The sequence below is a fragment of the Oncorhynchus tshawytscha genome, linkage group LG20 (assembly GCF_018296145.1).
Source record: "Oncorhynchus tshawytscha isolate Ot180627B linkage group LG20, Otsh_v2.0, whole genome shotgun sequence".
In the NCBI taxonomy this organism is placed as follows: domain Eukaryota; kingdom Metazoa; phylum Chordata; class Actinopteri; order Salmoniformes; family Salmonidae; genus Oncorhynchus; species Oncorhynchus tshawytscha.
In genome coordinates, this window is record NC_056448.1 from 28,034,892 (window position 1) to 28,046,670 (window position 11,779).

Genomic DNA, 11,779 nt, shown 5'->3' on the forward strand with positions numbered 1-11,779 from the left:
GTTCAGTCAGTGTTGTGATACTCCATAGTGAGGTTCAGTTAGTGTTGTGATACTTCATGGTGAGGTTCAGTTAGTGTTGTGATACTTCATGGTGAGGTTCAGTTAGTGTTGTGATACTTCATGGTGAGGTTCAGTTAGCGTTGTGATATGAAGTGATACTCCATAGTGAGGTTCAGTTAGCGTTGTGATATGAAGTCATACTCCATGGTGAGGTTCAGTTAGCGTTGTGATATGAAGTGATACTCCAAGGTGAGGTTCAGTTAGCGTTGTGATATGAAGTGATACTCCATAGTGAGGTTCAGTTAGTGTTGTGGCTTCATGGCTGCCTGTGTGTTCTTTATTACTGTAGGTCTGTCTGTCTGTAGGTCCCCAGGCACTGTCCAATCAGATTGACCAGATCTCTGTGACCCCTCATAGGTTTATCAATGACTGGGAATTGACAGGCCTGGTTAAATCACACCACGTGACCATGTCTGCTCTGGACTGTACTAATAATCAGACATGCAGCAATTCTGACACAGTTTATGCGTGTGACACACCTGCTATGTGTGTGTGTCTTCTCCCTAGTCAGCAGTTTGCCTTAAAAAATAAACTTGTTTGGTCCAGATGGATCAGATCATTCTCAAGTGCTGCAAAATATAAAAGGGCCACTTAAAAAGGCAACACTGTGTAAATGAATATTTTCTCCCTCCCTCCCTCCCTCCCTCCCTCCCTCCCTCCCTCCCTCCCTCCCTCCCTCCCTCCCTCTATTTGAGTCTTTCTGTCTTTCTTTCTCTTTCTCTCTCTCTCCCCTCCTCTCCTCTCCCTCCCTCCCTCCCTCCCTCCCTCCCTCCCTCCCTCCCTCCCTCCCTCCTCTCCCTCCCTCCCCTCCCTCCTCCCCTCCCTCCCTCCCTCCCCCTCCCCTCCCTCCCTCCCTCCCTCCCTCCCTCCCTCCCTCCCTCCCTCCCTCCCTCCCTCCCTCCCTCCCTCCCTCCCTCTATTTGAGTCTTTCTGTCTTTCTTTCTCTTTCTCTCTCTCCCCCTCCTCTCCCTCCCTCCCTCCCTCCCTCCCTCCCTCCCTCCCTCCCTCCCTCCCTCCCTCCCTCCCTCCCTCCCTCCCTCCCTCCCTCCCTCCCTCCCTCCCTCTATTTGAGTCTTTCCTTTCTTTCCCTCCCTCTCCCTCCCTCCCCTCCCTCCCTCCCTCCCTCCCTCCCTCCCTCCCTCCCTCCCCTCCCCTCCCTCCCTCCCTCCCTCCCTCCCTCCCTCCCTCCCTCCCTCCCTCCCTCCCTCCCTCCCTCCCTCCCTCCCTCCCTCCTCCCCCCTCCCTCCCTCCCTCCCTCCCTCCCTCCCTCCCTCCCTCCCTCCCTCCCTCCCTCCCTCTATTTGAATCTTTCTGTCTTTCTTTCTCTTTCTCTCTCTCTCCCCTCCCTCCCTCCCTCCCCCTCCCTCCCTCCCTCCCTCCCTCCCTCCCTCCCTCCCTCCCTCCCTCCCTCCCTCTCCCTCCCTCCCTCCCTCTATTTGAGTCTTTCTGTCTTTCTTTCTCTTTCTCTTTCTCTCCCCTCCCTCCCTCCCTCCCTCCCTCCCTCCCTCCCTCCCTCCCTCCCTCCCTCCCTCCCTCCCTCCCTCCCTCCCTCCCTCCTGTCTTTCCTCTTTCCTCTCTCTCCCCTCCCTCCCTCCCTCCCTCCCTCCCTCCCTCCCTCCCTCCCTCCCTCTCCCTCCCTCCCTCCCTCCCTCCCTCCCTCCCTCCCTCTATTTGAGTCTTTCTGTCTTTCTTTCTCTTTCTCTCTCTCTCCCCTCCCTCCCTCCCTCCCTCCCTCCCTCCCTCCCTCCCCCTCCCTCCCTCCCTCCCTCCCTCCCTCCCTCCCTCCCTCCCTCCCTCCCTCTATTTGAGTCTTTCTGTCTTTCTTTCTCTTTCTCTCTCTCTCCCCTCCCTCCCTCCCTCCCTCCCTCCCTCCCTCCCTCCCTCCCTCCCTCCCTCCCTCCCTCCCTCCCTCCCTCCCTCTATTTGAGTCTTTCTGTCTTTCTTTCTCTTTCTCTCTCTCTCCCCTCCCTCCCTCCCTCCCTCCCTCCCTCCCTCCCTCCCTCCCTCCCTCCCTCCCTCCCTCCCTCCCTCCCTCCCTCCCTCCCTCCCTCCCTCTATTTGAGTCTTTCTGTCTTTCTTTCTCTTTCTCTCTCTCTCCCCTCCTCTCCCTCCCTCCCTCCCTCCCCCTCCCTCCCTCCCTCCCTCCCTCCCTCCCTCCCTCCCTCCCTCCCTCCCTCCCTCCCTCCCTCCCTCCCTCTATTTGAGTCTTTCTGTCTTTCTTTCTCTCTCTCTCCCCTCCTCTCCCTCCCTCCCTCCCTCCCCCCTCCCTCCCTCCCTCCCTCCCTCCCTCCCTCCCTCCCTCCCTCCCTCCCTCCCTCCCTCTATTTGAGTCTTTCTGTCTTTCTTTCTCTTTCTCTTTCTCTCTCTCCTCTCCCTCCCTCCCTCCCTCCCTCCCTCCCTCCCTCCCTCCCTCCCTCCCTCCCTCCCTCCCTCCCTCCCTCCCTCCCTCCCCCTCCCTCCCTCCCTCCCTCCCTCCCTCCCTCCCTCCCTCCCTCCCTCCCTCCCTCCCTCCCTCCCTCCCTCCCTCCTTCCCTCTATTTGAGTCTTTCTGTCTTTCTTTCTCTTTCTTTCTCTCCCTCCCTCCCTCCCTCCCTCCCTCCCTCCCTCCCTCCCTCCCTCCCTCCCTCCCTCCCTCCCTCCCTCCCTCCCTCCCTCTATTTGAGTCTTTCTGTCTTTCTTTCTCTTTCTCTCTCCCCCCTCCCCTCCCTCCCTCCCTCCCTCCCTCCCTCCCTCCCTCCCTCCCTCCCTCCCTCCCTCCCTCCCTCCCTCCCTCCCTCCCTCCCTCCCTCCCTCCCTCCCTCCCTCCCTCCCTCTATTTGAGTCTTTCTGTCTTTCTTTCTCTTTCTCTCTCTCTCCCCTCCTCTCCCTCCCCTTCCTTCTCTCACTTTCTCCCACTCTCTTTTTCTTTGTCTGTCTTGACCCCCTTCTCTTTCTCTCCCTCCCTCGCTCTCTGCAGGTAGCATAGTGTACCTGGGGATGATGGTGGGGGCGTTCTTCTGGGGGGGTCTGTCAGACAAGGTGGGCCGTAAACAGTGCCTGCTCATCGCTATGTCTGTCAACGGCTTCTTCTCCTTCCTCTCCTCCTTTGTCCAGGGGTACGGCATGTTCCTCTTCTGCCGCATGTTTTCTGGCTTCGGGTGAGTGGTGTCCGTTATGTTCTATTCTACTATATTCTAGTCTTCTCTACTCTAATTTACTCTTCTATACTGTACTATACTATACAATAATATACTGTACTATACTGTGCACTATTCTGTTATTCTATTCTAATCTATTATAGTACTATTCTGTTTGTATTTTCCTTCCATAAACCTCTAAACACATCTATTATTAAGTTCTCTTATAATGTGTCTCCTAGAACACTCTTTCCATTAGTTCTCTTAATCTCCTATTTTCCATTAAGTTCTCTTACTCTAAACCTCTCCTAGAACACATCATAAGTTCCATTAAGTTCTCTTACTCTAAACATCTCCTAGAACACGTCATAAGTTCCATTAAGTTCTCTTACTCTAAACATCTTCTAGAACACTTCATAAGTTCCATTAAGTTCTCTTACTCTAAACATCTTCTAGAACACTTCATAAGTTCCATTAAGTTCTCTTACTCTAAACATCTCCTAGAACACTTCATAAGTTCCATTAAGTTCTCTTACTCTAAACATCTTCTAGAACACGTCATAAGTTCCATTAAGTTCTCTTACTCTAAAACTCCTAGAACACTTCATAAGTTCTCTTCCACTAAAACTCTCATAGTGTCACACCCTGACCTTAGAGATCCTTATTTATTCTCTATGCTTGGTTAGGTCAGGGTGTGACTCGGGTGGGAAAATCTATGTTTTCTATTTCTTTGTTGTTTTGCTAATGTGGTTCCCAATCAGAGGCAGCTGTCTATCGTTGTCTCTGATTGTGGATCATATATAAGTTGTGATTTTCCGTTTGGGTTTTGTTGGATGTTATTTTCTGTTTAGTGTCTGTGGCTGACAGTACTGGTCGCTTTCGTTTCGCGTTCTTGTAAATAAATATCATGAACACTTTCCACGCTGCGCTTTGGTCCACTCTTCCTTCCACCGACGACGAGAGCCAACAACACTTCATAAGTTCCATTAAGTTCTCTTCCTCTAAACCTCTCCTAGAACACTTCATAAGTTCCATTAAGTTCTCTTCCTATAAAACTCTCCTAAAACACTTCATAAGTTCCTGTCACGCTGGTATGAAGACATTTGGGAGACAGGTTTTTTTATACCCCAAATTACAGCGTGCCGTGTTAAGGCACGGGGATGAAGACCAAACAAACATGTAACAAAAACACAGGGTTGAAACCCAAACAAAAGAGTGAGGAGTACCTTGAGTAAATAACACACGTGCACAATGATTTAACTCACGGGACAAGACCCGTAATCATCTGCGCAATCCACAAGGGCACGAAAACCCAAAACACACAGCACAGGTACTCACACCCACCAACGGACATAGTAACAATAATCTACCCCCAATGGAAACCAAAGGGCACATATCATATACACAAATACTAATCAGTGGGAATAGGGGCCAGGTGTGCGTGATGAAAGTTCTGGAGGGATCCGTGACAGTTCCATTAAGTTTATTTGACCATGCAGTACTCTTCCAGACAGAGCTCTACTCCCATGTCTCTCTCTCTCTCTCTCTCTCTCTCCACTCCTCCAAGGTCTCTCTCTCTCTCTCTCTCTCTCCACTCCTCCAAGGCTCTCTCTCTCTCTCTCTCTCTCTCCACTCCTCCAAGGCTCTCTCTCTCTCTCTCTCCACTCCTCCAAGGCTCTCTCTCTCTCTCTCTCTCTCTCTCTCTCTCTCTCTCTCTCTCTCTCTCTCTCTCTCTCTCACTTCTCTCTCTCTCTCTCTCTCTAGCTACTCTCCACTTCTCCAAGGCTCTCTCTCCCTTTCCAGATATTCTCCACTCCTCCAAGGCTCCAGATATTCTCCACTCCTCCAAGGCTCTCTCTCTCTCTCGTCTCCACAGCTGTCTCTCAATTCAATTCATATGAATTCAATTTAAGGACTTTATTGGCATGGGAAACATGATAACATTGCCAAAGCAAGTTAACTAGATTATTTACAGTAAACATTACACTGAGAAGAAATAATAAAGACAGTGAAAAATGTCATTATGTCTATATACAGTGTTGGAATGATGTGCAAATAGTTCAAGTTCAAAAGGGGAAATAAATAAACATAAATATGGGTTGTATTTACATTGGTGTTTGTACTTCGGTGGTTGCCCTTTTCTTGTGGCAACAGGTCACAAATCTTGCATACTGTGGTATTTCACCCAGTAGATATGGGAGTTTATTAAAATTGGGTTTGTTTTCGAATTCTTTGTGGATCTGTGTAATCTGAGGGGAATATGTGTCTCTAGTATGGTCATACAATTGGCAGGAGGTTAGGGAGTGCAGCTCAGTTTCCACCTCATTTTGTGGGCAGTGTGCACCTAGCCTCTTGAGAGCCAGGTCTACCTACGGCGGCCTTTCTCAATAGCAAGGCTATGCTCAATGAGTCTGTACATAGTCAATGTTTTCCTCAAGTTTGGGTCAGTCACAGTGGTCAGGTATTCTGCCACTGTGTACTCTCTGTTTAGGGCCAAGTAGCATTCTAGTTTGCTCAGATTTTGTGTTAATTCTTTCCAATGTGTCAAGTAATTATCTTTTTGTTTTCTCATGATTTGGTTGGGTCTAATTGTGTTGCTGTCCCGGGGCTCTGTGAGGTCTGTTTGTGAACAGAGCCACCAGACTAGCTTGCTTAGGGGACTCTTCTCCAGGTTTGTCTCTCTGTAGGTGATGGCTTTGTTATGGAAGGTTTGGGAATTGCTTCCTTTTAGGTGGTTGTAGAATTTAACAGCTCTTTTCTTGATTTTGATAATTAGTGGGTATCGGCCTAATTCTGTTCTGCATGCATTATTTGGTGTTTTACGTTGTACACAGAGGATATATTTTGCAAGATTCTGCATGCAGAGTCTCAATTTGGTGTTTGTCCCATTTTGTGAATTCTTGGTTGGTGAGAGGACCCCAGATCTCACATCCATAAAAGGAAATGGGTTCTAAAACTGATTCAAGTATTTTTAGCCAGATCCTAATTGGTATGTCGAATTTTATGTTCCTTTTGATGGCATAGAAGGCCTTCCTGCCTTGTCTCTCAGATCGTTCACAGCGTTGTGGAAGTTACCTGTGGTGCTGATGTTTAGGCCAAGGTATGTATGTTTTTTGTGTGCTCTAGGGTAATGGTGTCTAGATGGCAACTGGACTTTTTTGGAACACCATTATTTTTTGTCTTACTGAGATTTACTGTCAGGGCCCAGGTCTAACATAATCTGTGCAGAAGATCTAGGTGCTGCTGTAGGCCCTCCTTGGTTGGTGACAGAGGCACCAGATCATCAGCAAACAGTAGACATTTGACTTCATATTCTAGTATGGTGAGGCCGAGTGCTGCAGACTGTTCTAGTGCCCTCGCCAATTCATTGATATATATGTTAAAGATGGTGGGGCTTAAGCTGCATCCCTGTCTCACCGCACGGCCCTGTGGAAAGTAATGTGTGTGTTTTTTGCTAATTTTAACCACACACTTGTTGTTTGTGTACATGGATTTTATAATGTCGTATGTTTTCCCAAGGTTGATGTTTCTCTCTCTCCCTCTAGTCTCCACTCCACAGTCAGAGAACATTACAGGAGGTTATTCAAGCTGCCTGGCATCAGCCCTTCCCCTGAGTGGGAGAGAGAAAGAACAGAGAGCAACACGAACATTAGCTAAACATTCACAGCAGTCTAAATGTCCTTATTTTTCTGTTTAATGACTGATTCAAAGTTTGCTTGTATAATCACAAGATGTCACTGACTTTGACAGTGGAAATAAAACCTTTTTTTGTAATGAATAAAAGACTAAAAAATAGGTAGAAACATTGATACAAGCTTCGGCAAAATAGAATAAAACGTTCTGCTAAAAGATGAAGAAGCAGATGAGACTGACAGAATATTTGCCTCCCACTCTTAGATAATACACTATCTACACAAATGATTACCTGGTGATTGTTGCACATGATTGTTATTCATAGCATTACTTGGCTCTATGGTGCGTTTGCATTAACAAGTAAATGTAATTTAATCTGAGACAGCCTGTTTTGGCCCGAGGGGATTCATAAACCACAGGACTGTTTCTAAAGCAAGGTTTCAGTTGGACAGAGCTGACAAAATCAATCTGCAACAACACAGTGGATTTACACTCAGCTGTGGTATTAGTAAGTGTGTGTTGTGTGTGTGTGTGTGTGACTCAGACTACACCTCATTGCAGTTCCACTCTACCAGTCCTACATACTGCCAGCGCACTCCATCTAATACAATGCCTGTCTTACTTTTATTTCCATGTCGATTTAAAGACTCTTCTCATCTCTTTGATAGCCATCAGCTAGCTGGTGGTTTCCACTGGCTGTCAGACAAATGATATAATTTGCATTGAATTGCTACACTTAGCATAAATTCGCTTCTCAATGAGAAAAGGCATCGTTCAAGCTTCCTACAGATGTAGGATCTAATTTGAGCACTGTTTTGTTGATGATTTTTTTCTTGCACAGCAGGAAATGCAAACCTGTAGTGTTTTCAAGGCTTCTAAAGGCTCTGCATCTGTCCTCGTGCTCCTAGACCTTAGTGCTGCTTTTGATACCATCGATCACCACATTCTTTTGGAGAGATTGGAAACCCAAATTGGTCTACACGGACAAGTTCTGGCCTGGTTTAGATCTTATGCGGATGACACACAGCTGTACATTTCAATGAAACATGGTGAAGCCCCAAAATTGCCCTTGCTAGAAGCATGTGTTTCAGACATAAGGAAGTGGATGGCTGCAAACTTTCTACTTTTAAACTCAGACAAAACAGAGATGCTTGTTCTAGGTCCCAAGAAACAAAGAGATCTTCTGTTGAATCTGACAATTAATCTTAATGGTTGTACAGTCGTCTCAAATAAAACTGTGAAGGACCTCGGCATTACTCTGGACCCTGATCTCTCTTTTGAAGAACATATCAAGACCATTTCAAGGACAGCTTTTTTCCATCTACGTAACATTGCAAAAATCAGAAACTTTCTGTCCAAAAATGATGCAGAAAAATTAATCCATGCTTTTGTCACTTCTAGGTTAGACTACTGCAATGCTCTACTTTCCGGCTACCCGGATAAAGCACTAAATAAACTTCAGTTGGTGCTAAATACGGCTGCTAGAATCCTGACTAGAACCACATTTTTTTATCATATTACTCCAGTGCTAGCCTCTCTACACTGGCTTCCTGTCAAAGCAAGGGCTGATTTCAAGGTTTTACTGCTAACCTACAAAGCATTACATGGGCTTGCTCCTACCTATCTCTCTGATTTGGTCCTGCCGTACATACCTACACGTACGCTACGGTCACAAGACGCAGGCCTCCTAATTGTCCCTAGAATTTCTAAGCAAACAGCTGGAGGTAGGGCTTTCTCCTATAGAGCTCCATTTTTATGGAACGGTCTGCCTACCCATGTCAGAGACGCAAACTCGGTCTCAACCTTTAAGTCTTTACTGAAGACTCATCTCTTCAGTGGGTCATATGATTGAATGTAGTCTGGCCCAGGAGTGGGAAGGTGAACGGAAAGGCTCTGGAGCAACGAAGCGCCCTTGCTGTCTCTGCCTGGCCGGTTCCCCTCTTTCCACTGGGATTCTCTGCCTCTAGCCCTATTACAGGGGCTGAGTCATTGGCTTACTGGGCTCTCTCATGCCATCCCTGGAAGGGGTGCGTCACCTGAGTGGGTTGATTCACTGATGTGGTCATCCTGTCTGGGTTGGCGCCCCCCCTTGGGTTGTGCCATGGCGGAGATCTTTGTGGGCTATACTCGGCCCTGTCTCAAGATGGTAAGTTGGTGGTTTGGCAAAGTGGGTGGGGTTATATCCTTCCTGTTTGGCCCTGTCCGGGGGTGTCCTCGGATGGGTCCACAGTGTCTCCTGACCCCTCCTGTCTCAGCCTCCAGTATTTATGCTGCAGTAGTTTATGTGTCAGGGGGCTAGGGTCAGTTTGTTATATCTGGAATACTTCTCCTGTCCTATTCGGTGTCCTGTGTGAATCTAAGTGTGCGTTCTCTAATTCTCTCCTTCTCTCTCTCGGAGGACCTGAGCCCTAGGACCATGCCCCAGGATTACTTGACATGATGACTCCTTGCTGTCCCCAGTCCACCTGGCCGTGCTGCTGCTCCAGTTTCAACTGTTCTGCCTTCTTATTATTCGAACATGCTGATCATTTATGAACATTTGAACATCTTGGCCATGTTCTGTTATAATCTCCACCCGGCACAGCCAGAAGAGGACTGGCCACCCCACATATGCTCTCTCTAATTCTCTCTTTTTTTCTCTCTCTCGGAGGACCTGAGCCCTAGGACCATGCCCCAGGACTACCTGACATGATGACTCCTTGCTGTCCCCAGTCCATCTGACCGTGCTGCTGCTCAGTTTCAACTGTTCTGCCTTATTATTATACGACCATGCTGGTCATTTATGAACATTTGAACATCTTGGCCATGTTCTGTTATAATCTCCACCTGGCACAGCCAGAAGAGGACTGGCCACCCCACATAGCCTGGTTCCTCTCTAGGTTTCTTCCTAGGTTTTGGCCTTTCTAGGGAGTTTTTCCTAGCCACCGTGCTTCTACACCTGCATTGCTTGCTGTTTGGGGTTTTAGGCTGGGTTTCTGTACAGCACTTTGAGATATCAGCTGATGTACGAAGGGCTATATAAATAAATTTGATTTGATTTCAAGTTTGTAATTTCTACTTTTAGTAGCAGTATTTGTATTGGAATTTCACAATTTTCACCCATATTAAGAGATACAACAACAGAGACAAGGAAAAAAAACAGCACTCACTTACACATACCTGTGTGTGTGTGTGTGTGTGTGTGTGTGTGTGTGTGTGTATGTATATATATACATATATATACATATAGATATATATATACATATATACATATGTGTATATATATATACATATATATATATATATATATATATATATATATATATATATATATACATATTTATATTTATATATTCATATTTGAAAATATGAAATATATATATATATGTATATGTATATATATATATATATATATATATATATATATATATATATATATATATATATATACATATATGTATATATATATATATATATATATATATACATATATGTATATATATATATATATATATATATATGTATATATATATATATATATATGTATATGTATATATATATATACATATATGTATATATATATATATATATATATATATATATATATATACACATATATATATATATGTATATATATATATACATACATATATGTATATATATATATATATATATATATATATATATATACATATATATATATATATATATATATATGTATATATATATATATATATATATATATATATATATATATATATATGTATATATATATATATATATATATATATATATATATATATACATATATACATATATATATATATATATATATATATATATATATATATATATACATATATGTATATATATATATATATATATATATATATATACACATATATATATATATATACACATATATGTATGTATATATATATACATATATATATTTATACACATATATGTATGTGTATATATATATATATATACATATATATATTTATATACACATATATATATGTATGTGTGTATATATATATATGTATGTGTATATATATATATATGTATATACATACGTACATACATACAGTATATGAAAATGAAAATCAATAGAAGAAGATTGAGGCTCTTCCACCTAAAACCAAGCGTGAACACCAATATAGATTCACACATATCTCAGCCTGAGCTATAGCGGCAGTTACATTAGCAAGAAAAATAATAAAGATACAAATATTACTGAACCGGAGTACATGAGAACTCACACCACTGTTTCATGATCAGATTACAATTAAAATTAAAAAGTTATCCAATGCTGCGGAGGTGCAGCTTAAAGTTATTTACCCGAGAGAGTCAATAAACGCAGCAGCCTCTTCAGGTGTGTAGAGTTTTTTAGGCGATCCGTTGACCATAACCTTCAATGTGGCCGGGTACAGCAGTGCGTAGTCCATCTTCATTCTCTTGAGTCGAGCCTTTGCCTCATCAAACGCTTTGCGTCTTCGTACAACCACTGTGGAATAATCATTGAAGAATGAGACCTTTGGACCTTTACCGTCAGAGCCGATGTTTCTAGCCGCATCCATGACGCGCTGCTTGTCTGTGAAGTTGTGGAACTTTATAACCACTGGCCGTGGGCGCTGGTTGGGACCGGGTATCGGTGCTTCAGAGCGATGGGCTCTGTCCAGCTTCGCACAACCAGCCTTAGTCTCCATTTGTAGGTAGCCAGGGATCCATTCCTCAAAAAAATCTACTGAACGTGTCCCTTCAAAATTTTCCGGGAGTCCCACAACACAAATATTGCATCTGCATCCTCGATTATCCAAGTCATCAATGTGCTCCGCCATTTTGCGCACCTGTTTCTCAAGTGCTTTTATCTTAGTGTTCATAGATGTAGTTGAAGTTTCCACTGTAGCAATTCTTCCTTCCGCCTCATCAACACGTTTCACCACCCTCTGTAGTTCAGCTGAATGGCCTGCTATTGCTTCCAATAC

At 44.6% G+C, this 11,779-nt stretch overlaps 1 protein-coding gene across 1 annotated transcript in view; it reads left to right on the plus strand.

Moving 5' to 3' along the window:
- LOC112220296 (synaptic vesicle glycoprotein 2C-like) overlaps positions 1 to 11,779 on the plus strand; it is a gene marked incomplete in the record, with an annotated part of 55,085 nt that overhangs the window by 21,895 nt on the left and 21,411 nt on the right. Inside the window, 1 exon segment of the mRNA XM_042302443.1 lies at positions 3,017 to 3,182. Coding sequence (XP_042158377.1) covers positions 3,017 to 3,182 — 166 coding nt within the window.